The sequence below is a fragment of the Pongo abelii genome, chromosome 13, assembly GCF_028885655.2.
Source record: "Pongo abelii isolate AG06213 chromosome 13, NHGRI_mPonAbe1-v2.0_pri, whole genome shotgun sequence".
Lineage (NCBI taxonomy): Eukaryota > Metazoa > Chordata > Mammalia > Primates > Hominidae > Pongo > Pongo abelii.
The window spans coordinates 21,590,178-21,617,978 of NC_071998.2; the positions used below are offsets into that span (position 1 = coordinate 21,590,178).

Below are 27,801 nucleotides of genomic sequence, written 5' to 3' on the forward strand. Positions count from 1 at the left end.
GTGAGGAATGGAGGTCATGATATGGAGCACCCACCACAGTGATGCCGCTTAGATGATTGATAAATGGTAGCTATAAATAATATTACTGTTTATTAGTTGTTACAGTCAAAGAAATGCCACTTATAAATACATATTGTATAAGTACAATAATGTGATTCCATGTAATCTGTTTTGTGAGCTCTAATGGCAAGCTTTAAAACTGGTTTATAGGCCAACAGCATTTAAAGTAGTAGATACGGAACAAGATTTTAAAAATCTAATCTGCAAGGTAAAGTAGAGAGTTACATTACTGTCACCATTGGCATTTATTTTGCTGACATTAGGTTTGTTATTAATCACAGGCTACATTTAAAAAGTGAAAGTTGGGCGGGGCACGGTGGCACACGCCTGTAATCCCAGCACTCTTGGGGGGCTGAGGTGGGTGGATCACCTGAGGTCAGGAATTTGAGACCAGCCTGGCCAACATGGTGAAACCCTATCTCTACGAAAAATTAAAAAAAAAAAAAAATTAGCCAGTTGTGGAAGCGCATGCCCGTAGTCCTAGCTACTTGGGAGGCTGAGGCAAGAGAATTGCTTGAACCCGGGAGGCAGAGGTTGCAATGAGCCGAGATCACACCACTGCACTCCAGCCTGGGCAACAAGAGTGAGACTCCGTCTCAAAAAAAAAAAAAAAAAGCAAAGGTTGGATAATCTGAGAGAACAAGGCGTATTACATACATCTTAATGTATGTAATAAAAAGTCATTTAGTGCACCCTTGTGGCATGAATATATTAATGCAGTCTCCAAAGAGGATCACAAATACAATACTGTATCTGAAAGAACCTTGCGTTAAAATAAAATTGTCCTTTTCAGACTATTTTTTAAAAACAAGGTGGGAATTTGCTACTAGGAAATACTTAAAGAGTAGAGAAGGAACTTAATGGATAGCTCAGGGATCCACAGATTTTTTTTTTTTTTTTTTTTTGAGACGGAGTTTTGCTCTTGTTGCCCAGGCTGGAGTGCAGTGGCGTGATCTCGGCTCACCGCAACTTCCACCTCCCGGATTCACGTGATTCTCCTGCCTCAGCCTTCCGAGTAGCTGGGATTACAGGCATGCGCCACCATGCCCGGCTGATTTTGTATTTTTAGTAGAGATGGGGTTTCTCCATGTTGGTCAGGCTGGTCTCAAACTCCCAACCTCAGGTGATCCACCTGCCTCGGCCTCCCAAAGTACTGGGATTACAGGCGTGAGCCACTGCGCCCGTCCAGATTTTTTTTTTTTTTTAATATAAAATGAATTCTGGCTATTTAGGAGCATCCTCTCAGTAGAACAGAAATTTTAGCTAGAGCCTGAGATGAAAGTTTGAGTGGGTTCTTTTACTGCTGTGAGAAAGCTTTGACAGGAAGACTAGTGGAAGAGAGGCTCTCAGGGAAATGGTAGTAGGTTTTTTATCTGCCTACCACAGTTACCAAGGGTGGAAAAGTAGTATTTATCTGATGAGACCGTTAAATAGGAAATTTGACTAGTACTTAATGAAAATGCATGTTTAAAGTACATTCTAACACAAGAAATTTGTTGCTTCTTGGGAGAAGAATTGGATGACTGGGAGACAAAAGTGAGAGACTTTTCACCATGAAATGTTTTCTTAAAGAAAAAAGGTTTGGCCGAGCACAGTGGCTCACACCTGTAATCCCAGCACTTTGGAGGCCGAGGCGGGCGGATCACGAGGTCAAGAGATCGAGACCATCCTGGCCAACATGGTGAAATCCTGTCTCTACTAAAAATACAAAAATTAGCTGGGTGTGGTGGTACACGCCTGTAGTCCCAGCTACTCGGGAGGCTGAGGCAGGAGAATCGCTTGAACCCGGGAGGCAGAAGTTGCAGTGAGCCTAGATCGTGCTACTGCACTCCAGCCTGGGCAACAGAGCAAGACTTCATCTCAAAAAAAAGAAAAAAAGAATCTTAATCAGGCTGTTTACACTTATGGTCTATGCTTTTTATGTTTGTAAGTTATACTTCAATTTATTTATTTTAATGTTTATCACTTCAGAGTTGGTGTTAGATTGCTTTTCTTGTATGTTACGGCTCGGTGTTTAAGAACATGTTCTTATATCTTTATTTCTCCCTGGCTTTAGAAATACATATCGAATGATTGAACAAGATGACTTTGACATTAACACCAGGCTACACACAATTGTGAGGGGAGAAGATGAGGCAGCCATGGTGGAGTCAGTAGGCCTGGCCCTAGTGAAGCTGCCAGATGTCCTTAATCGCCTGAAGCCTGATATCATGATTGTTCATGGAGACAGGTTTGATGCCCTGGCTCTGGCCACATCTGCTGCCTTGATGAACATCCGAATCCTTCACATTGAAGGTGGGGAAGTCAGTGGGACCATTGATGACTCTATCAGACATGCCATAACAAAACTGGCTCATTATCATGTGTGCTGCACCCGCAGTGCAGAGCAGCACCTGATATCCATGTGTGAGGACCATGATCGCATCCTTTTGGCAGGCTGCCCTTCCTATGACAAACTTCTCTCAGCCAAGAACAAAGACTACATGAGCATCATTCGCATGTGGCTAGGTACGTATCTCAGACTTTAGTCAGTCTAATGGCTGTTTTTGTCAGAAAATGTTCCGTCTATTTCAATCCTTTTGAAAACTATTATGGATAGAAAACTCTGTTAGCAATGAGGCGGCCAAGGTTTTAGTTCATAGACCTTGCCCTATGGTATGACTTTACCTCTCTGAGGTTTACCTTTTCTGTAAAATAGGCTTAGTGGATTGATTTTTAAAAATCTCTGCTATATTTATAGAATGGAATGCTTTTAATCCATTAAATATATTAGTTGTAAGAACGATCCTAATATGTCAAAGGGGGGAGCTATAAAATTATAAATGTAATATGCTATTTCATTTTATTTTATTTATTTAATTTTTTGAGATGGAGTCTTGCTCTGTTGCCTAGGCTGGAGTGCAGTGGCGTGATCTTGGCTCACTGCATCCTCTGCCTCCCGGGTTCAAGTGATGCTCCTGCCTCAGCCTCCCGAGTATCTGGGATTGCAAGCGTGCACCACCACGACCGGCTAATTTTTGTATTTTTAATTTCACCACGTTGGCCAGGCTGGTCTCGAACTCCTGACCTCAAGTGATCCGCCCACCTTGGGCTCCCTAAGTGCTGGGATTACAGGTGTGAGCCACTGCGCCCAGCCGTAATCTGCCATTTTAATAAAAACTGTAATAATGGAATGGTTAGGAAGTATGTACACCAAGTCATTTATTATATTTATTTCTGGTGTGGGATTATGGGTGTTTTTATGTTTGATTTTCTGAATTTTTTTTTTTTTTTTTTGAGACAGTCTTGCTCTGTCATCCAGGCTGGAGTGCAGTGGCACAATCTCGGCTCACTGCAACCTCTACCTCCCAGGTTCAAGCGATTCTCCTGCCTCAACCTCCCGAGTGGCTGGGATTACTATGCCTGGCTAATTTCATATTTTTAGTAAAGACAGGGTTTTGCCATGTTGGCCAGGCTGGTCTCGAACTCCTGACCTCAGGTGATCCGCCCACCTCAGCCTCCCAAAGTGCTGGGATTACAAGCGTGAGCTACCACGCCTGGCCTGATTTTCTGAATTTTTTTACTACATTGGCAAAATGGTCATTTTTTTTTTTTTTTTTTTTTTTTTTTTGAGATGGAGTCTTACTCTGTCACCTAGGCTGTAGTGCAGTGGCTCAATCTTGGCTCACTGCAACCTCCACTTCCCAGGTTCAAGCGATTCTCCTGCCTCAGCCTCCTGAGTAGCTGGGGTTACAGGCGCACACCACCACACCCGGCTAATTTTTTTTTGTATTTTTAGTAGAGACGGGGTTTCACTATGTTGGTCAGGCTGGTCTCAAACTCCTGACCTCATGATCCGCCCACCTCGGCCTCCCAAAGTGCTGAGATAACAGGCATGAGCCACCGTGCCCGGCTCATTTTTATTTTTAATGCTTTTCTTATAGAATTGTTGGAATACTCAGATTATGAATGTTGGAAGCAGTAAGCCATAAGTACTTATTAATATAAGGGATTATGATGATTATTATTAAAAAGCAAAAGTCATAGTTATAGCCTTAGAGTATATATTTGTAAATAAGCCCTATGTTCCAAAATTTTTATTGTTCAGTGCTCTAGCTTCTTAGAAATTATCTTTTGCTAATCAGAGGTAAAAAAATCCAAGTTTACAAACAGAATGTCAGTTGGTTAATTTATAGTAAGAGTACTACCTAGGGGACAAATTAGGACTAATAATCTATTTAGGACCTTTATTTCTAAGAGGCAGATCTATTGAATTATAAAATTAATGAACAGAAAATTGATTTGGTTGGGTCAGGTATGGTGGCTCACCCTGTAATCCCAGCACTTTGGGAGGCGGAGGTGGGAGTATTGCTTGAGCCTAGGAGTTACAAGGCCAGCCTGGGCAACATAGCAAGACCCTGTCTCTACAAAAAATAAGAAAATTAGCTGGGCGTGGTGCTGTGTGCATGTAGTCCTAGTTACCTGGGAGGCTGGGATGGGAGGGTCACTTGAGCCTGAGTAGTTGAGGCTACAGTGATCTGTGATTACACTGCTGCACTCTAGCCTGGGTGACAGAGTAAGACCCTATCTCAAACAAAACAAAACAAAAAACAATAACAAAAAAAAAAACACACAGAAAGAGAAAGAAAATTGAATAAGTAAAGAGATTTTGTATATTTTTAATCTAGATTACATTACATCAGGAAAGGAATTGGGCTTTCCTGCTATATAACGTAATCCATTCTACATATTTCTGTTGTTCAGTCTGGAGTGCAGTGGTGCAGTCTTGTCCTCCTGGGCTCAAGTGATCCTACCACCTCAGCCTCCTGAGTAGCTGGGACTATAGGCATGTACCACCAAGCCCAGCTAATTTTTAAATTTTTTTTGTAGAGATGGGGGTCTCACTATTTTGCCCAGGCTGGTCATGAATTCCTAGGCTCAAGCAATCCTCCTGCCTCGGCCTCCCAAACTGCTGGGTTTATAGGCATAAGCCACCGCACCTGGCCAATTCTAAATATTTCTTATCCTTGGACAGATTTGTAATTATCAAGGGATCATCTAGATAATGCTGGTGGAACAACCTTCTGTCTCTTCAGTCTCTCCTTTTAGTATGCTTCCGATGAAACACTCTTGGATTCTGTTCTAATTATACCATTAGCTCTCTAGGTATTCTGGAAAACTTGTATTACTGAAAAACTTGTAATGAATAGAAAATAATAGTGTGCCAGATGTGGTGGCACATGCCTGTAATCTCTGTACTTTGAGAGGCCAAAGTGGGCAGTTCACCTGAGCCTAGGGGTTTGAGAACAGCCTGGGCAACATGGTGAAACTCTGTCTCTACAAAAAATACAAAAATCAGCCGGGTGTGATGGTGTGTGCCTGTAATCCCAGCTACTCCGGAGGCTGAAGTGGGAGGATTGCTTGAGTCTGGGAGGTCAAGACTGAAGTGAGCCATGATTGTGCCACTGCACTCCAGCCTCGGTGACAGAATAAGACCCTGTCTCAAAAAAACAAAACACTAGTTTTGGTCAGGTGCAGTGGCTCATGCCTGTGACCCTAGCACTTTGGGAGGCCCAGGTGGATGGATCACTTGAGGTCAAGAGTTGGAGACCAGCCTGGCCAACATGGTGAAACCCCATTTCTACTAAAAATACAAAAATTAGCCAGGTGTGCTGGCACATGCCTGTACTCCCAGCTACTCAGGAGGCTGAGGCAGGAGAATTGCTTGAACCCAGGGAGGTTGCTGTGAGCCGAGACTGCACCACTGCACTCCAGCCTGGGTGAAGAAGTGAGACTCCGTCTCAAAAAAAAAAAAAAAAAAAAAAAAGCATACAACCCAGGCCAGATGCGGTGGCTCACACCTGTAATCCCAGCACTTTGGGAGGCCACAGCGGGCGGATCATGAGGTCAAGAGATTGAGACCATCCTGGCCAACATGGTGAAACCCCATCTCTACTAAAAATACAAAAATTAGCTGAGCATGGTGGCGCACGCCTGTAGTCTCCAGGTACTTGGGAGGCTGAGGCAGAAGAATCGCATGAACCCAGGAAGCAGAGGCTGCAGTGAGCCAAGATTGCGCCACTGCACCCCAATCTGGCAACAGAGCGAGACTCTGTCTCAGAACAAAAAACAGCAAATAACCATTAGAAAGTAGAATGTAGCAAAATTGAATTGTACTTGTAGGGCTTAAAGTCCTATTTGGGACAATTTAAGCAGTTCTTTATGAAAAGAAGGACAACAGAACAGCTAAAATTGCATTTTTTTTTTTTTTTTTTTTTTTTTTTTTTTTTTGGTCTTTAAACCAGTGAAAAAGAAAACTCAAGACAATGAGGCAGAGCCATCCACCACTGGGCAGTAATACATTTTATATAAAACCTGTGCCTGCTTCTTGATGTGTAACTTCTTTTTTTTTTTTTTTTTTTTTTGAGACAGAGTCTTGCTCTGTTGCCAAGGCTGGAGTTCTGTCACCTAGGCTGGAGTGCGTTAGCACAGTCTCGACTCACTGCAACCTCTGCCTCCCAGGTTTAAGCAATACTCCTGCCTCAGCCTCCTGAGTAGCTGGGACTACAGGTGCACACCATCACACCTGGCAAATTTTTGTATTTTTAGTAAAGATGGGGCTTCACCATGTTCACCAAGTTGATCTCGAACTCCTGACCTCAGGTGATCCACCCTCCTCGGCCCTCCAAACTGCTGGGATTATCGGCGTGAGCTACCGCACCTGGCCTTGATGTGGAACTTCTCATGCTATCACTCTGCTTACAGGAAGATAGGGTTGGGTAGGCCATATATAACATTGCAGCTTTGTAACCAGAATGTTAATATATAACAATCTTAATTTTAAAATTAGCAAAGTTAAAAAGGCATGTTAAATTCCTAATAATGAAAGGCATATCACAGTAAATATAGGACTTTACGACAGAAAACAAAATGCCTTTATGGAAAGGATTTATGAAAGGGCTGAGGCTGCTGAATTACGGATAGATACAAAGACCGGTAATAATATCAGAAGTGCCAGGTGGAGAAGCAGGTGCAAACTTTGTATGAAATGTATTATTGCCAGGAATGAGTTGCTCTGGCTCATTGTCTTGTGTTTTACTTTCCCTGGTCTAAAAAGACTTCTTGTTTTTGCTACTTTGCCATCCTTCTTTCATAAAGAAACTGTTGCCCAGCACAGTGGCTCCTGCCTGTAATCCCAGCACTTTGGGAGGCCAAAGCAGGCAGATCACAAGGTCGGGAGATAGAGACCATCCTGGCCAACATGGTGAAACCCCATCTCTACTAAAAAATACAAAAATTAGCTAGGCATGGTGGCATAGGCCTATAGTCCCAGCTACTCAGGAGGCTGAGGCAGGAGAATTGCTTGAACCCAGGAGGTGGAGGCTGTAGTGAGCCCAGATCGTGCCACTGCACTCCAACCTGGGTGACAGAGCGAGACTCTGTCTTTAAAAAAAAAAAGTAAATGAAACAAAAAGCTGGTTCTTTGAAAAGATAAATAAAACTGTTAGACCACTGGCAAGATTAACCAAGAAAAGAAGGGAGAAAATCCAAATAACCTCACTAAGAAATGAAACAGGAGATATTACAACTGACGCTACTGAAATACAAAAGATCATTCAAGGCTACTATGAACACCTTGACACACATAAACTAGAAAACCTAGAAGAGATGGACAAATTCCTGGAAAAATACAACCCTACTAGCTTAAATCAGGAAGAATTACATACCCTGAACAGATCAATAACAAGCAGCAAGATGGAAATGGTAATTTAAAAATTACCAACAAAAAAAATTCCACGACCAGATGGATTCACAGCAGAATTCTACCAGACATTCAAAGAAGAATTGGTACCAATCCTTTTGACACTATTCCACAAGACAGAGGAAGAAGGAACCCTCCCTAATTTATTCTGTGAAGCCCCCATGACCCTAATACCAAAACCAGGAAAGGACATAACAAAAAAAAACAACAGGCCAATATCCTTGATGAACATAGATGCTAAAATCCTTAACAAAATACTAGCTAATCAAATCCAACAACATATCAAAAAGATAATCCACCATGATCAAGTGGGTTTCATACCAGGGATGCAGAGATGGTTTAATGTATACAAGTCAGTAAATGTGATGCACCACATAAACAGAATTAAAAATCACATGATCATTTCAATAGATGCAGAAAAAGCATTCAACAAAATCCAGCATCGCTTTATGATTAAAACTCTCAGCAAAATCAGCATACAAGGGACATACCTTAATGTAATAAAAGCCATCTATGACAAACCCACAGCCAATGTAATACCGAATGGGGAAAAGTTGAAAGCATTCCCTCTGAGAATTGGAACAAGACAAGGATGCCCACTCTCGCCACTCCTCTTCAACATGGTACTGGAAGTCTTAGCCAGAGCAATCAGACAAGAGAAGAAAAGGGCAACCAAATCAGTAAAGAGGAAGTCAAACTGTCACTCTTTGCTGACAATATGATTATTTACCTTGAAAACCCTAAGGACACCTCCAGAAAGCTCCTAGAACTTATAAAAGAATTCAGCAAAGTTTCCGGATACTAGATTAATGTACACAAATCAGTAGCTCTTCTATACACCAACAGCGACCAAGCGGAGAATCAAACCAAGAACTCAACCCCTATTACAACAGCTGCAAAATAAAAATAAAATAAAATTATAAAATTATAAAATAAAATAAAATACTTAGGAATATACCTAACCAAGGAGTCAAAAGACCTCTACAAGGGAAATTACAAAACACTGCTGAAAGAAATCACAGGCTGGGTGCAGAGGCTCACACCTGTAATCCCAGCAATTTGGGAGGCCAAGGCGGGCAGATCATTTGAGTTCAGGAGTTTGAGACCAGCCTGGCCAACATGGTGAAACCCTGACTCTACTAAAAATACAAAACTTAGCTGGGCATGGTGGTGTGCACCTGTAGTCCCAGCTACTTGGGAGGCCGAGGCAGGAGAATCACTTGAACCTGGGAGGCGGAGGTTGCCGTGAGCCGAGATCACACCATTGCACTCCAGCCTGAGCAACAAGAGTGAGACTACATCAAAAAAAAAAAAAAAAAAGAGTGAAAAAGAAAGAAAGATAGAAAGAAATCATAGACAACATGAACAAATGGAAACACATCCCATGCTCACGGATGGGTAGAGTTGATATTGCAAAACACATCCCATACTCATGGATGGGTAGAGTTGATATTGCGAGAATGACCATACTGCCAAAAGGAATCTACAGATTCAATGCAATCCCCATCACAATACCACCATTATTCTTCACAGAATTAAAAAAATAATTCTAAAATTCATGTGGAACCAAAAAAGAGCCCATATAGCCAAAGCAAGACTAAGCAAAAAGAACAAATCTGGAGGCATCACACCACCTGATTTCAAACGATACTATAAGGCCATAGTCACCAAAACAGCATGTTACTGGTACAAAAATAGGAATATAGACCAATGGAACAGAATAGAGAACCCAGAAATAAACCCAAATACTTACAGCCAACTGATCTTCGACAAATCAAACAAAAATATAAAGTGGGGAATGGACACCTTTCTCAACAAATGGTGCTGGAATAATTCGCTGGCCACATGTAGGAGAATGAAACTGGATCCTCATCTCTCACTTTATACAAAAATCAACTCAAGATGGATTAAGGACTTAAATCTAAGACCTGAAACTATAAAAATTCTAGAAGATTACATGGGAAAACCCCTTCTAGACATTGGCTTAGGCAAGGATTTCATGACCAAGAACCCAAAAGCAAATACGATAAAACAAAGATAAATAGCTGGGACCTAATTAAACTAAAGAGCTTTTGCACAGCAAAAGGAATAGCAGAGTAAACAACCACAGAGTGGGAGAAAATCTTCACAATCTATACATCCGACAGAAGACTAATATCGAGAATCTACAATGAACTCAAACAAATCAGTAAGAAAAAATCCCATAAAAAAGTGGGCTAAGGACATGAATAGACAATTCTCAAAAGAAAATATACAAATGGCCAACAAACATATGAAAAAATGCTCAACATCACTAATGATCAGGAAAATGCAAATCAAAACCATAATGCGATGCCGCCTTACTCCTGCAAGAATGGCCATAATCAAAAAATCAAAAAACAGTAGATGCTAGTGTGGATGTGGTGATCAGGGAACACTTCTACACTGCTGGTGGGAATGTAAACTAGTACAGCCACTATGGAAAACAGTGTGGAGATTCCTTAAAGAACTAAAAGTAGAACTACCATTTGATCCAGCAATTCCACTACTGGGTATCTACCCAGAGGAAAAGAAGTCATTATTTGAAAAAGATACTTGTACACGCATGTTTATAGCAGCACAATTCACAATTGCAAAGTCATGGAACCAATCCAAATGCCCATTAATCAACGATTGGATAAAGAAACGGTGGTGTGTGTGTGTGTGTGTGTGTGTGTGTGTGTGTGTGTGTATATATCTATATATATCTACATCTATATATCTGTATCTACTGGAATACTATGCAGCCATAAAAAGGAATGAATTAACAGCATTTGCAGTGACCTAGATGAGACTGGACACTATTATTCTAAGTGAAGTAACTCAGGAATGGAAAACCAAACATTGTATGTTCTCACTGATATGTGGAAGCTAAGCTGTGAGGATGCAAAGGCCTAAGAATGATACAGTGGACTTTGGGGACTTGGGGGGAAGAGTGGGAGGGGGCGAGGGATAGAAGACTACAAATATGGTGCAGAGTATACTGCTCAGGTGATGGGTGCACCAAAATCTCACAAATCACCACCAAAGAACTTACTTATGTAACCAAATACTACCTATACCCCAATAACTTATGGAAAAATAAATAAATTTAAAAAGAAAGTAAGTGGAGCTCACTTTCAGTTTTATGGGATAATATAGGCCCTACTGGTAAATACCTTGCATTGTTTGACATAGCACTGTCAATCTAAACTTTTTACATTTTAAATTTTTGCTGAGGAACCGTCCTTGGGATCCCAGCCTAGGGATGAGCGAAACTCTCCTATTCCTTCAACAGAGTTAGAAACACTTGCCACTTGTTGAATCTGGTAGGTGATAGTACAGGGAAGCTCCTGTGCATTCTAGGAAATATGTTTAATGCTTGTTCAGCTTCAAAATGCCCTGATATGCAACATATTATTATTCGTTGATATTGCTGAATATTCACTAAAAACATTAGTTAGAAATTGGAAAGAGTCACATTTTTCAAGTGCTTTGGAATAGTTTGGGTTTTAAAACAGTGAATTTCTAGTGCCTGCTATTTAAAGTTATGTTTGTGGCAGCATGTCTTTGTAAAATGTTAAGTTTGCTGAATCCTTGGATTTGTTGCTGTAAATTCTTATCATTTGACTCTAATTTGGATGCCCTGTTCACAATTTGACAAACTGTTTCTATCTCAGAATTTTGAAAAGCACAGACTTAGAGTCTTGCTTTCAGAATTTGCTTCTTTCTCTTTTAAGATTCTTAACTAATGAAGCAATGTGGTTTGATTTTCTCTAAACAGGTGATGATGTAAAATCTAAAGATTACATTGTTGCACTACAGCACCCTGTGACCACTGACATTAAGCATTCCATAAAAATGTTTGAATTAACATTGGATGCACTTATCTCATTTAACAAGCGGACCCTAGTCCTGTTTCCAAATATTGATGCAGGTAATTGAACTTGAAAATGAAATTATGCCACCTACTTTTTCCAATTTTATGTTTCTATTACTTCTTCTTTTAACTGCCTTCCTATCTTGCTCATCTTATCATTGAAGGGCACTCTATTCTGAAATGCATTCCAATTTTCAAAGGATTACCAATTTTGCTATAACTCAAAAAGTTTGTAATGTTTTTGCCAAGTCCAGTAGAAACTTAATAACAAAAATAGTCTGTCTACTGTCTACTTTAGTCTCATGTTTAGTACTAATATTTTCCCTCCAGTTTCCACCAGTTAAGAAACTGCAGAAGCCAAGAGACACAAATCTTAGAAGTTGAAGTGAAAGATGGCCAGGCACGGTGGCTCATGCCTGTAATCCCAGCACTTCGGGAGGCCGAGGCAGGCAGAACACTTGAGGTCAGGAGTTCGAGATCAGCCCGGCCAACATGGTGAAACCCTGTCTCTACTAAAATACAATAATTAGCCAGCCACAGTGGTGGACACCTGTAGTCCCAGCTATTCAGGAGGCTGAGGCAGGAGAATCACTTGAACCTGGAAGGTGGAAGTTGCAGTAAGCCGAGATCATGCCACTGCACTCTAGTCTCAGTGACAGAGTGAGACTCCATCTCAAAAAAAAAAGAGTTGAAGTGAAAGAGAATCTCTAGAAAAGCAGTGATTCCACTATCCACAGTAAAATAGCCACTAATATTTTTTCTTGCTTTCTTTCATATTTATGTTAGCTATACCTTAAAGTAATCTTGAGCTGAAGCAGTTTAAATCTGGAGTCCCCAGCCAGTCCCAACCAGTTCATCCTCAAGCCTGCCCTGACTGATCACTTGCTTACCAGGGGATGGTACTATAGATTTTGGTACTGCTGAGACCTTAGGCGAGTTAATGGGGGTGTGAGATATTAATGAGAAATGCCAGAACAGAGCCTAACACTGAAGAATTTCCAAATACTGGTTATTGTTAGCTGACACCACTCATTGTTGAGTTCTTAGGCTTTTTTTTGGTAAAGGAGGCAGAACCCTTTCTCTGCAATGTCAAGATATCACCAACTTACTCTGAAAGAACCCCTGTCTTAGTATTCCCTTGAAGAATCTTTTCTGTTAGGGAGAACAAAGTAGGATATTAGTTGAAAACAGATTTAAGAATACCCAACCCAGATTTTTTCCAGGTAATGTATCAATATTTCAAAAATGTTAATATTTATTCTTTTCTGACCTTTAAATTTTTTATAAATATGTGTAATGTAACTATGTATCATTCTTGTTCAGCATTCATTGTCAATGATATATTCTGTTTTTAATACACTTTCCTGACTGTATATACTTTAGAATTAGAGGTATTTTTTTTCTATGAAAGTAAAGGGTCCCAGGTATATCTAAGTCATGGCTGCCACTTGCCTCTACCCTCCACAGGGTTTTTGATAAGCTATACACAGGGAACAACAGGAAAATAAGAATCAAGGCATCACTTTATCATTATCTGGCTTAGTGCCCTGTTCCCCAGTACATGACTCCCTCCGGAAAATGGATTATTGAAGCCTTAAGCCAAAGAGGAGCTTTCAACTGAATCGAAACCTGAATCTTGGAATAGTAGTGGTGCCTTCTGGTGTGCCATGTACTACAGTTTGAGTATCCCTAATCCAAAAATCTGAAATCTGAAATGCTCAAATTTTTGAGCCCAAACTTTTTGAGCACCAACATGACGCTCAAAGCGTTTATTGGAGCAGTTGGATTTTGGATGTTCAGATTAGGGATGCTGATCTGGTAAGTATTACGGAATAACAAATATTTCAAAATCCAAAAAAACTTGAAACCCAAAATATTTCTGGTCCCAACCATGTCAAATAAGGGATGCTCAACCTGTACAGTAATTACAGATGGTGCTCTGGCAAGACTGTATATAGAAAGTGGCCAGGCCTTCTCCAGAGAGTTAGACCCTGAGTCCATTTACCTACGTTGCCACACAATGAAAGTTAAAAAAATCGAGAATCATGCATGCACAGCTTTGGTTAAATGAGTGGCACCTGCCCACTGGTGGGCATGGTGCGGTCAGACTTCTGCCTTCTAACCAGTCAGATTAGCAATTTTCCTCCCTAGGTATGGGGTAGTTAGGAGAGGGTCAGTTGAGAGGCAAGCAGAGGGACATTAAATATTGCCTCCCCTTCATGTATCTTTAAATTTTTATTAAGTCATGTAGTTAAAATATAAGCCACAGTTATCAGAATCTATTTGTATTTTCTTGGAGTTTAGGTCACATAAATGGGAGTGCTATCCCACTGAGTTCTTGTTAGTGTAAAGGTGAGTGTAGCTGGGCAGAGGCTCTCTGATCAGCTTGGTGTGTGGAGCCTGAGAGGGTTCCATTTGGGAACTCTCAGGTTAAGAGATACAGGCTGTTGGCCTGTCTTTAGCCTCTTAATTGTTGTTTAAGGTAAAGGCTTTTACTAGGGCATTGATAAAAGTTATTTGCTTTGCCTAGTTCTGTTTGAAAAGTCCCAACTGCTGCTTTTTGAGTTCCTAGATGAGTGAAGCAGAGGACATTTTAGATATCCATCATTCATGAAAAAGCCAGTAGTTAAAATTACTATTTCCCTAATAACTGATGTGAGGGTTTTTTAGGGAGATTTCTTTACGTGGGCTATACTTGGCAATGAAAATGGTTTCTTTATCTCACAAACCATTTACCAATTGGTTCCTTTCATTTTCATAGGGAGCAAAGAGATGGTTCGAGTGATGCGGAAGAAGGGCATTGAGCATCATCCCAACTTTCGTGCAGTTAAACACGTCCCATTTGACCAGTTTATACAGTTGGTTGCCCATGCTGGCTGTATGATTGGGAACAGCAGCTGTGGGGTTCGAGAAGTTGGAGCTTTTGGAACACCTGTGATCAACCTGGGAACACGTCAGATTGGAAGAGAAACAGGTATTTACCTTTGCTCATACTTCAACTGACTCGGCTTTATACATACGTGAGTTGTTATAAGGTATGCATATATCAGTGCTGAGCATATATTTTGTGAACAAGTGAGTGAATGAGGTTAATAACCAGTTGAAGCCTAAAATCTATAGTCGATAAATAGCACACAGTGATTACCAAATATTTTAGATCTCTGCTTACATTTTATTGTCTTTGTAATATCAATTAGCACTAAGTGGTTCTTTTTTTTTTTGAGATGGAGTCTCGCTCTGTCGCCCAGGCTGGGGTGCAGTAGTGTGATCTCGGCTCACTGCAAGCTCCGCCTCCCGGGTTCACGCCATTCTCCTGCCTCAGCCTCCCGAGTAGCTGGGACTACAGGCGTCAGCCACCATGCCCGGCTAATTTTTTGTATTTTTTAGTAGAGACGGGGTTTCACCATGTTAGCCAGGATGGTCTCAATCTCCTGACCTCATGATCCGCCCACCTCGGCCTCCCAAAGTGCTGGGATTACAGGCGTGAGCCACCGTGCCCAGCCTAAGTGGTTCTTAATTATGGTCTTTCATGGCTGTGTTTAAGACAGAATATGGTTGAATGTTTCATGAATATATGAATGCTAGTCTTTTATTTTCTGGGCCTAATATAGAATCCCTTCAATCAGTACTTTAGAGTATGGTAGTTCTAAGTAAAGTGCCCCTTAAGTATAAGTAGGATTATTATTAATGAATTTGCTAACTGAGCTAGGTCCTGTTATTAACATTAGCTCAAGTTCTAATCCTGTTTACACGCAGTGGAATTTAACGGAAGCTGTAATGGAAAAGTGTGTATCACTAAACGAAGAAGAACTGGACTAGAACCAAGGAGATGAGTTCTAGCTCTGCTCTTTCTCCAGTTCTTCATAATTGCCACCTTTCTGTTATATTTAGATGTTCTTCCCTTCTCATTCCCAGCATATTACTTTACTCTCCACTTCATAGAGAAAATAGAAGCCATGAGATGGAAGTTCTTTCAAATTCCTCAATTCATTCATTTAGAAAATATTTAGTAAACACCTACCATGTACTAGGCACTGGGATTTGGCAATAAACTAGACCAAGAAGAGCTGGGCTCTCATGCAACTTACATTCTAGTGGGAGAGGAGATAGATGATAGACATACGCAAAAGAAATAAGAAAAATATCAGGAATTCTATATGCTGTGCCTGCTGTAACACAAGGTATATGATGGACTCATATGGTTTGTGAGATAAAGAAACCATTTTCATTGCCAAGGTATATGATGGTTAAAGAAAGACCTCTTTAAGGAGGTGACACCTAAGCTGAAATCTGAATGACAAGGAGTCAGCTATGTGAGGATCAGGGAGAGGCAGTGGGAACAGCCAGTGTGAGGGCTGGGAGGTGAACTTGGTGTATTTGAGAAATGGAAGCGCTATTGTGGCTGTAGAGTAGTGAGCAAGAGGCAGAGTGATACAGATGATGTTAGAGAAGGAAACAGATGCATGTAAGCCAGGGTAAATCATTTGGAATTTTTTCTAAGTGTAATGGGAGGGAATGACATGACATGACTTGCATTTTGGAAAGATCACTCTGGTTGCTAATATAGAGAATGGAATGTCGGGGGGGGGGGTGGCAAGAATAAAAGCAGGGAGACCAGTAAGGGGGCTGATTCAGTTGCTCAGATGAGAGATGATAGTGGCTTTGATGAAGTATTAGAGATGGAAAAAAGTTAGATTTGGGTCTTGTTATAGTACTTGCTGATGCTTGGATGTGGAGGTAAAAGGAATCAACAAGGAAGCCTAGATTTCTGATTGGGCAGTGATATGCTGGGAATGAGAAGGGAAGAAGATCTAAATATAATAGGAAGGTGGCAATTATGAAGAATTGGAGAAAGAGCGGAGCTAGAACTAATCTCCTTGGTTCTAGTCCAGTTCTTTTTCCTTTAATGATACACACTTTTCCATTACAGCCTAGATTTCTGATTGGGCAGTGATATGGGGACACTGAGGGAGGAACAGATTTGGGGAGGAATTGAATTAAGAGTTCTCTTATAGCTATGTGAAGTTTGAGATGCCTATTAGATATCAAAGCAGACATGGCTAGTAAACAGCTAGACAGTTCCAGGAAGAGTTGGAGTTGGAGATAGAAATTTGAGAGTCATTGGTATAGAGATGATGTATAATTGGTTGTCAGTTTGGCTGCTATAACAGAGACCCTAAATAATAGTGGCTGAAATAAGTTAAATGTTCTTTCTTTCTCAGTGGATGGCAGCTCCACAATCATCAGACTTAGCCCCCATCTATTTTCTTAGTGGTCGCTCTAGCTATTGCTTGCAAGTCTCTGTTTTAGCCTTTGGAAGAAGGAAAAGAGAAGATGCCTTTCCCTTTAAAGGCAAGACCTGAAAGTTGCAAATCTTTCTTCTCACATCCATCTTAGTCACATGGCCACATCTGGCTGCAAGGCAAGCTGAAGAATTTAGTCTTTTTTGTTTGTTTGTTTGTTTTGTTTTTGTCTGAAATGATATTGTTCTGTTGCTCAGGCTGGAGTGCAGTGGTGTAGTTAATAGCTCATCGTACCCTTGAATTCCTGGGCTCAAGTTATCCTCTCACTTTAGCCTCCCCAGCCATGCCTGGCTAATGTTTTTACAAAATGTTTTGTAGAGACAGGGTCTTGCTTTGTTGCCCAGGCTTGTCTCAAACTCCTGGTCTCAAGTGATCCTTCCTACCTTGGCCTCACAAAGTCCTGGAATTATGGATGTGAGCCACTGTGCCCAGTCTGTGTTTTGTTTGTTTTCTTTCCTTCTTTCTTTTCCTTCCTTCCTTCCTTCTTTCCTTCCTTCCTTCTTTCTTTCTTTGCCTTTCTTTCTTTCTCTTTTTCTCTCTCTTTTTTTTTTTTTTTTTAGTGAAGCAGTGCTGGGGGAGGAGGAACTGGTTGTGATCAATTAGTTGTAAACACCACTGTACTTGGACCAGCCAGAATATAATCTTTGGCTGGGGATCAGATGCCTGGCTAAAAATTCTGTTTCTAGTATGAAGAAAAGATATTGAAGATAATAGCACCAGCCATAGATAGTATTTAAAACCCAGGCCAGGTGCAGTGGCTCAACGCCTATAATCCCAGTGCTTTGGGAGGCCAAGGTGGGATTGTTGCTTGAGGCTGGGAGTTCGACCCTAGCTCGGGTCAAGATAGTGATATTTTATCTCTACAAAAAAATTTTAGCGTGAACCCGAGAGGCGGAACTTGCAGTGAGCCAAGATCGCGCCACTGCACTCCAGCCTGGGTAACAGAGCGAGACTCCGTCTCAAAAAAAAAAAAAAAAAAGATAGTGATATTTTATCTCTACAAAAAAGTTTTAAAATTAGGTGGACCTGGTAGCATGCGCCTGTGGTCCTAGTTACTCAGGAGGCTGAGGTGGGAGGATCACTTGAGCCCAGGAGTTTAAGGTTACAGTGAGCTATGATCGTGCCACTGCACTCCAGCCAGGGTGACAGAGCAAGACTCCGTCTCAAAAAAAAAAAAAAAAAAAAAGACTTATAAATAGGGCAGAGAATGGAGCCTAGGACCAACCTCTGGAGCCCTTCAATCTTTAGAGTTCTGGTGAAGAGGGAAGGGCCAGCAAGGAAGACTGAAGAGGAACACCAGTGAGGTTGGAGGGAAACAAGGAAAGTGTGCTATCTATAAAGCCCCCAAAATAAAATGTTTTAAGGATGGGGTAGTGGATACTGCTGAGTTCATTTAAGATGTGAAAGGAGAGCCATGCACAGTGGCTCACGCCTGTAATCCTAGCACTTTGGGAGGCCAAGGCAGGTGGATCACTTGAGGTCAGGAGTTCAAGCCAGCCTGGCTAACATGGTGAAACGCCATCTCTAAAAATACAAAAATTAGCCAAGCATGGTGGTACACGCCTGCAATCCCAGCTACTCAGGAGGCTGAGGCAGGAGAATCGTTTGAACCTGGGAGGTAGAGGTTGCAGTGAACTGAGATTGTGCCACTGCACTTCAGCCTGGGCAACAGAGCAAGACTTTGTCTCAAAAAAAAAAAAGTGAAAGGAGAATTGAACCATATGCCAACATGGTCTCTGTACTTTTTGCCACTACACTTAAATAAACTTATATAAATGTGCATGCCCATCCATCCTTTCCTTCTTACCTTCTTTATAGCAGGGTGTGGGCATGGGTGTGGGTGTGGGTCTCTCTCCTGCCTGTCCACTGCCCATCCTTCTACTTGTGTTTTCAATCCCAACCACTCCTGCCTTCTCAGGGACCTATCCATGAGTGATCTTTTCTCATCCTTTTTTATTTAACCTCCTCATCATTTAAACATGCCTAAGCCTCTCACATCTTAAAAACAAACAACACAAAACAAACTCCTTTCTTGACCCCACACCTCTCTCCAGCTGTTACTCGTCCACTCTTCTCTTCTTAGCCAAACCCATTGAACAGTGTGGCCATTTTCGCTAGATTTACTCCCTCATATTGGTCAGGAAATGTCTGGAGGGAAAGTGACTGCCTGACCAGCCGAGTGAACCACTGGCTGAGTAGATGGAAGGCAGGGCAGGTTGAAAGAGAGTGGATCTCATAGATGACTAGGCAAATGGTAAGTGGATGCCAGGTTAGTCTACCTTATTTATTTTAATAAACAAAAACTTGATTTCTTCTCTTTGGGAATAAAGGACCCTAGTGCCCTTAAGTGTTTTATGTACTGAAATCTTGCCAAGAGTACTTTAAAAGGTATAAAGTAGAAAAGTTGAATTTTCCCTAACAAAAGACTTACCTGAAGTCAGCTGGATTTCAGGTCTAATTATGAGCATAGTACACTGATAATTTCTTTATTCTTTGGATATTCCCACTTCCAAATCCTTGTAATGTGTCACTGGTTTTACCTAGGGGAGAATGTTCTTCATGTCCGGGATGCTGACACCCAAGACAAAATATTGCAAGCACTGCACCTTCAGTTTGGTAAACAGTACCCTTGGTGAGTATAAAACATTCTTTGTTGAGTGATTTAAAAGGGGAGCTACCTTCAGTACCATTTTAGAGCTACAATCACTGTTTAATCATCCTAACAGAGCTTTCCTTCTTATGCCTATGGGCCCCTAGTTGCTGGGGAGACAGGGATTGCTAATATCATACCCATTATTACTGTACCAAACGTTCCAATGTAGAATATATATTTTATTTATTTATTTATTTATTTTGAGATGGAGTCTTGCTCTGTTGCCCAGGCTAGAGTGCAGTGGCGCCATCTCAGCTCACTGCAACCTCCGCCTCCTGGGTTCAAGCAATTCTCCTGTCTCAGCCTCCCAAGTAGCTGGGATTACAGGTGCGCACCACCATGCCTGGCTAATTTTTGTATTTTTAGTAGAGATGGGGTTTCACCATGTTGGGCAAGCTGGTCTCAAAACTCCTGACCTCAGGTGATCCACCTGCCTCAGCCTCCCAAAGCACTGGGATTACAGGCGTGAGCCACTGCGCCCAGCCTTATTTTGTTTCTCTTAATTAATACAGCACTTTTGCTACACTTATTTAACCTTATTTGACTTTCTATAAATATTAGAAAATAATGTAACTGATTTTTTTTAAAAGTCTAGTTCAGCTTTTTAATTAATTTTGACCACCCTCCTGTTTCAAATCGATGAGATTTCCCTGTATTTGAATATTTCTTTCTGAAAATAATTTTGTTTTCTCAGAAATATAAAGATAAAAACTAAAAAAAGCAAAAAATGCAGGCACTTAGTTACAATGTTGCTGAAGAGATCTAGATATTTTATATAAAATTTTTTTAGTTCTGTGTAATTATGATTTATATTTTTTAACTTTTAATTGACAGATAAAATTGTATGTATTTATTGTGTATAACATGATGTTCTGAAGTATGTATACCTTGTGGAGATATTATTTTATTTCTTTTTTGTTATTGTTGGTCTTTTTTTTTTTTTTTTTTTGAGACAGAGTCTTGCTCTGTCACCCAGGCTGGAGTGCAGTGGTGCGATCTCGACTCACTGCAATCTCTGCCTCCCAGATTCAAGCAGTTCTCCTGCCTCAACCTCCTGAGTAGCTGGGATTACAGGCACCCACAACGCCTGGCTAATTTTTGTGTTTTTAGTAGAGCTGGGGTTTCACCGTGTTGGCCAGGCTGATCTTGAACTCCTGACTTCAGGTGATCCGCCAGCCTTGACCTCCCAAAGTGCTGGGATTACAGGCGTGAGCCACTGCACCCAGCCTATATTTCTTTAAACATGATTTTTTAAATTACTTTTTTGTAGAGATAGAGTTGCTACCTCTATGTTGCCCAGGCTGGTCTCAAACTCTTGGGCTCAAGCAATCTTCCTGCCTCAGCCTCCCAAAGTGCTGGGATTACAGGTGTGAGCCACTGTGCACGGCAGGAAGATGTCACTTTAGAAAGAAGCATGAATTATTTTTACTTGAAGTCTCAGTTTCCATTATATTATACCCTCACTACCATTTAACATGTATGGCAGAAGCATATAATTTAATTGACTTTTTGTATATTGCAGTTCAAAGATATATGGGGATGGAAATGCTGTTCCAAGGATTTTGAAGTTTCTCAAATCTATCGATCTTCAAGAGCCACTGCAAAAGAAATTCTGCTTTCCTCCTGTGAAGGAGAATATCTCTCAAGATATTGACCATATTCTTGAAACTCTAAGTGCCTTGGCCGTTGATCTCGGCGGGACGAACCTCCGAGTTGCAATAGTCAGCATGAAGGTAAAATAACTCCTAAACTCCTAACTTTATATCCCATATGAGCGATTGATTTTTTTTAAAGTATATATAGTTGGAAGGTAAGACTAGAAACATACACAAGAGCTTGTAATCATTTGCTCATAGTATTGACTTGTGGATCCTTTACAATGTTTGTCTCACTATTTTACTGATCATTAACATTTCAAAGAAGTAAATTCTTTGGGAATCCAAGACAGTAGACTTGACAGCGGGAGGACCCCTTTAGGCATCGGATTGGGCTTTTGCCACCCAGAAGACCTGAAATTCTATACTTGGTAACAGCTTGGAGTGTGGAGTATGCTGATTACTATCACTGCCCAGGTGAGGGGTATCAGCAAATGGTGAAGGGAGCTGCCTCTTCTCTAGAATGTGATCAGTTGTGTGGATTTTCCATTTTGCATTTTTACAGTTCTCCTCTTTATTGAGTACAGCATACCTTCAATCTGTCAACCAAACCATCATCCAGTGTTGACAGGTGAGAGAACATTCATAAAAATAACAAACTGCTCATGTTAAAGTGATCTCTAATGACTTAGAATAAACCTACTAGAAATATCTTTGTTTGAAATAGTGTGAGTGTATAAAGCGTCCAGAGACGATGAGAAATAGCAAAGATTTTAAACATAAAGTTGTAGGAAATTTACTAATACCATTAGGTCAAATAAGGAAAGCAAAACAAAACATAATTTTCTCAAGAAAAGCCAAGAGGCCTCCCTTATAAATACTCTTTTTAGAAACTAATAGAAGGCTGGATGCAGTGGCTTATGCCTCTAATCCCAGCACTTTGGGAAGTCCAGGTGGGCAGATCACTTAAGGTCAGGAGTTTGAGACCAGCTTGGACAACATGGTGAAACCCTGTTTCTACTAAAAATACAAAAAAAAAAAATTAGCTGGGCATGGTGGCAGACACCTGTAATCCCAGTTACTTGGGAGGCTGAGGCAGGAGAATCGCTTGAACCCAGGAGGCAGAGATTACAGTGAGCCAAGATCGCACCATTGCACTCCAGCCTGGGCAACAGAGTGAGACTCCGTCTCAAAAAACAAAACAAAAACTAATAGAAGAATAGTTTCTTAACAGAAAGATGATTTATTCCATATGAAAGGCCAACATCTTTTTCAATGGTAAAATTCTAGAGGCATTCCTGTTGAAATCAAGAAGAAAAGAAAGATGTTTTCTGCAGCATTATCTCACATAATTTTGGAAGTTATGAAGGGAATAAAGGAAGGAATAGCAAAAATGGAGATTATTGATAGGGTAAAACAAAAAACATTATTAATAGACAAAAAAATGCTTGGCTCCCACCTCGGACTGGTTAAATTAGAGTCTCTGGGAATGGGGGCCAGGCATCGCTCTTCGTTAAAAGCTGTCCAGGTGATTCTGATGCATAGCGAAGATTGAGAAGCACTACTCTAGATTTTTTATTCTCTTAATTAAAAAAAAATTTTTTTTAGAGACAAGGTCTTCCTATGTTTCCCAGACTGGACTCAAGGTCCTGGGCTTAAATGATCCTCTGCCTCAGCCTCCCAAGTATAATAGCTAGGACCACAGGCACATGCCACTGTGCCCGGCTCTAGATGTATTTTTGTTTTTTTGAGACGGAGTCTTGCTCTGTCACCCAGGCTAGAGTGCAGTGGCGTGATCTCGGCTCACTGCAACCTCTGCCTCCCGGGCTCAAGTGATTTTCATGCTTCAGCCTCCTGAGTAGATGGGACTACAGGCTTATGCCAGCATGCCTGGCTAATTTTTGTATTTTTTGTAGAGATAGTGGTTCACCATGTTGCCCAGGCTGGTCTTGAACTCCTGGGCTCAAGGGATCCGCCAGCCTCGACCTCCCAAAGTGCTGGGATTACAGGTGTGAGCGACCGTGCCTGACCTAGATTTATTTTTAATGACAATCCTAGTGACAGCTCTAACCCTGTATTTGAGATATAAAAATCCACTAATAACAAAATAATATAAATGGAAAGAGAGATCTTATTCAGAACAACAACAAAAACTCCTAAGAATAACTGAAACCAGGAACGATGTAATCTATATAAAGAAAATTGTAAAACTTTACCGTAAGACATAAAGCCTTGAAAAAAATGCCCTGGATGGAAGTGCTGATTATTTTTAAGATGTCAGTGTTTTCCAAATTGGATTTATAAGATCAATGTAATTCTAGTAAATATTTCTATGGTATTTGTTTTACATTTAGTAAAATTATTGTAAATCACAGTGGAATTTCTCGAAGTTTAACATTAAAAGTACAAAAGTCAGTTGTGCAAAGAAAAAATATAAAGACAAGTAATCAGGAGGGACTATCCCTGTTTGGTATTAAAACATATCAAAAAGCACAGTAATTTATTTTATTTTTTTGAGACAGGGTTTCACTCTGTCGCTCAGACTGGAGTGCAGTGGCATGATCTCGGCTCACTGCAACCTCCGCTTCCTGGGTTCAAGTGATTCTCCAGCCTCAGCCTCCCAAGTAGCTGAGACTACAGGCGTGTGCCACCACGTCCAGCTAATTTTTGTATTTTTTATAGAGATGGGGTTTCCTCTTATTGCACAGGCTGGTCTTGAACTCCTGAGGTCAAAGTGATCTACCTGCCTCGGCCTCTCAAAGTGCTGGGATTACAGGCGTGAGCCACCATGGCCGGCCATACAATAATTTAAACAATGTGGTATTTCTGCCAGCCAGGATGGAAATTTACCCTAAGGAAACAGAGTATCCAGACCATCACTGAATTCAGTTACAGGAGATGATGAAAGCTCAGCTACTTAGTTGCCTCAGTTTTTTTTTTTTTTTTTTTTGAGAAAGGGTCTCACTCTGTTGCCCAGGCTGGAGTGCAGTGGCGTGATCTCAGCTCACTGCAGCCTCAACTTCCCAGTCTCAAGAAATCCTCCCAGCTCAGCCTCCCAAGTAGTTGGGACTACAGGCATGTGCCAACATGCCTGGCTAATTTTTTGTAGAGAGGAGGTCTCACTGTACCTCCCAAGCTGGTTTTAAACTCCTGGGCCCAAGCGATTCTCCCGCCTTGGCCTCCCAAAGTGCTGGGATTACAGGCGTGAGCCACTATGCCTGGTCACCTCAGTAAGCAAGAAAGTTTTGTCAACCTGAAAGAGTAAACTATGGTCTTTTAATGAACTAGGCTCAAATTAGCCAACATTGAACTTAAGCTTAAGAAAGGGGCCTGGCCGGGGGCAGTGGCTCACGCCTGTAATCCCAGCACTTTGGGAGGCTGAGGTGGGCGGATTGCTTGAGGTCAGGAGTTTGAGACCAGCCTGGGCAGCATGGTGAAACCCCATCTCTATTAAAAATACAAAAATTAGCCAGGCGTGGTGGCAGGCACCTGTAATCCCAGCTACTTGGGAAGCTGAGGAAGGAGAATCGCCTGAACCTGGGAGGTGGAGGTTGCAGTGAGCTGAGATCGCGCCATTGCACTCCAGCCTGGGCAACAGAGTGAGAGGCCATCTCAAAAAAAAAAAAAAAGAGAGGGGCCCATCTTGCTGGCTGTAGAGTTGTCATTGCTTCAACAGCCCCATATTAGGACAGATTACAAGAACTACTTGAGCTTATCCCAGGGCTGGCCCAGGCCAGGCAGTGGCTCATTCCCCAAGCAGTCATCTAAGACTGCGGGGCCATCCTATAGCAGTGTCTGATTTGTCATGAAAAAGATCACAACACTCACAATATGCTGCTTAGCTAAGACCAGTGAGACAGAACTTGTTGTTTTCTCTTTTAGGGTGAAATAGTTAAGAAGTATACTCAGTTCAATCCTAAAACCTATGAAGAGAGGATAAATTTAATCCTACAGATGTGTGTGGAAGCTGCAGCAGAAGCTGTAAAACTGAACTGCAGAATTTTGGGAGTAGGTAAGATGGTAAATTATAAATCCAAGAAATGCTCATTTTAATGTACAAAATTTACTAAGTTGTGATGCATGCCTGAGCATCAAGTCAGTGTCTGCCCTGTGCATAGATGGCTCTAGGTGCTGTCTGTGGGCCCCAAGCATGGGGACTTCCTGGGACACCAACAAGCATTAGGAGAGAAGCACTGACAGTTCTAGAAATCTTCAAGGCGCTATGGCTTTAATTCACAACTGTCTAATATTTCCTTGCAGTCCTTGGTAATGTTTGTCTTAGGAGATCTGGGGTGAATGAATCTGTGTTCTTAAGACAAGAAAGTCAGCACACTTTCCTGAGATTGCTCATCAGCATTATTTCCTTGTGTTTGTGGTGGAGCACAGGCATTTCCACAGGTGGCCGTGTAAATCCTCGGGAAGGAATTGTGCTGCATTCAACCAAGCTGATCCAAGAGTGGAACTCTGTGGACCTTAGGACCCCCCTTTCTGACACTTTGCATCTCCCTGTGTGGGTAGACAATGATGGCAACTGTGCTGCCCTGGCGGAAAGGAAATTTGGCCAAGGAAAGGGACTGGAAAACTTTGTTACACTTATCACAGGCACAGGTAAGAGGGGTAGGGGGAGGTTGGTTCAGGAGCTAGAATGTATATTGGAGCATGTCTTCAACATGGTCAGGTGGTTACAACTCTGCCTTAGCCTTCACTTCCTGCTTGACTAGAGCCTGAAGGTGAGCCACATGTGGCCTTTTCTGAGCATGTTCCTAGCCTTAGACATGCCTGTGGCCTTCTAAATTCCAGGAACTTGTCAGAGCTATTCAAAGCTCTTATTTCCCAGAGCTTCTCATTTCCCAGCTTTTCCTCCCAGTCTTTTTGGTTAGTGTGTTGGATGCCCCAGGTGTTATCCTTTGCCCTAGACAGCACAGACTAATACATTTTACCTTGAAGTGTTTTTGATAAACATCCTTCATGTAACCCCCTCAGCACTGGGATAGTTCCTAGTTAGTTGAGATGAAAGCAGGCCCTTTGAGGTGGTCCTCCAGGGAGCTGACAGGCAGGTCAAAACAAACAACCACAATTTTTTTAAAATAAGTTTGTCCTGCCCTGTCAGGTACTGGTATCCAGTACTGTTTCTGTACACCAGTACTGGGAGTGTGGACTGTTGTTCAAGGTCACTACCAAGCTGGAGAGTGGGTGATGGGACCAGGGTAGGTTACAACACCAGAAAGTTCTCTTATCAAGATTCAGCTGGTTTTGTTTTGTTTTTAGACAGGGTCTCACCATGTTGCCCAGGCTGGTCTTAAACTGCTAGGCTCGAGGGATCCTCCTGCCTTGGTCTCCCAAAGTGCTGGGATTACAGGCATGACCCACTGCACCTGGCCCTGGTTTTTGGTTTTCTTTTTTAAATTAAGCATTCCTCTGTTTGTTGCAAACTTTGGTTAGTTTCTAGAGTTCCAAAAAGGTTGATTCTGACATTTTTACCAGTTTTTTCCTTGCTTTAGTGGCAGAATGGACCTTTGGAGTTCCCTGCTCTGTCATTTTTTTATGACATCCCAATTTGTTACTTTTGTTTTTTTACTCTTTTATTTTTATTGTATATATTTTAAGCATATAACTTGATTTTTAAATGAGGAAACAGACTTAGCTAATAAGCGGTTAAGCCAGCATTTGATACAGCTATGTCTAACTTCAAAACTTGTATGTGCTTAAACTCTACATTACACCACTATCCCTTTAAGCTCATGTACCTATTTATTTATTTATTTAGAGAGTGAGTCTCTCTCTGTCACCTAGGCTGGAGTGCAGTGGCACAATCTCGACTCACTGCCTCCCAGATTCAAGTGATTCCCCTGCCTCAGCTGAGATTCCCCAAGTGGCTGAGATTACAGGAATGTGCCAACACACCCGGCTAATTTCTCTATTTTTAGTACAGACAAGGTTTCACCATGTTGATCAGGCTGGCCTTGAACTCCTGGCCTCAGGTGATCTGCCCGCCTCAGCCTCCCAAAGTGCTGGGATTACAGGGGTGAGCCACCACACCCGGCTTAAGCTCATGTACTTTAGCTCATGCTCATCCTCTTTTAGTTCCAGACACAGTTTTAGCAAACTTGGATACCATTTCCTGTCTCAGAGCAGTGACTAAGCTGTAAATCAGAGGGCTAGGGGTTGAGGAATAAGTGCCCAAGAAGTGACAGATGGCAAGACAACCCTTAAAAGCAGAGCCTTCTCAGGCACAATACCCTTTACTCCTTTGTAAGTGCTAAACACCATAACAAAAGACAGTCACTGATATTTGTAATTATTGAATCACAGATTTTTAGACATGGCAGCATCAAAAAAGGCAAAATCATATTTCATATTTTCTGCTTCAGGAAGCAGGTAGTGTGTGATACATTTTAAAAGACTTATCTTGGGTATTCCTCAGAGCAGAGCCTGAGACAAGGATTTAGATATAGGTATGGTTTTTTGGAGGTGACCCCAAGAAGCAGGAGGGTGAGTGGGAAGAATGAAACAGAGCAGGAAGAAAGCCATTAAGGATATATTAACATTATTGTAGTTGACTTGAGGGCAAA

The 27,801-nt window shown here is 41.4% G+C and overlaps 2 protein-coding genes across 8 annotated transcripts in view; one reads left to right on the plus strand and one right to left on the minus strand.

Annotated features, from left to right (window-relative positions):
* CLTA (clathrin light chain A) overlaps positions 1-27,801 on the minus strand; it is a 120,159-nt gene that overhangs the window by 37,551 nt on the left and 54,807 nt on the right. The gene's annotated exons all lie outside the window — the stretch shown is intronic.
* Positions 1-27,801, plus strand: part of GNE (glucosamine (UDP-N-acetyl)-2-epimerase/N-acetylmannosamine kinase) — a 62,793-nt gene that overhangs the window by 28,978 nt on the left and 6,014 nt on the right. For 6 of the 7 annotated variants that reach the window (XR_010136416.1, NM_001131109.2, XM_054519333.2 and 3 more), the window contains 7 exon segments: positions 2,117-2,568; positions 11,583-11,735; positions 14,440-14,652; positions 19,526-19,613; positions 21,157-21,367; positions 25,112-25,241; positions 25,616-25,837. Coding sequence is in view for 6 of the 7 variants with exons in the window: in NM_001131109.2 (NP_001124581.2) it covers positions 2,117-2,568; positions 11,583-11,735; positions 14,440-14,652; positions 19,526-19,613; positions 21,157-21,367; positions 25,112-25,241; positions 25,616-25,837 (1,469 nt within the window). In the remaining variant the exon portion in view is untranslated. 7 annotated transcript variants of the gene reach the window in all.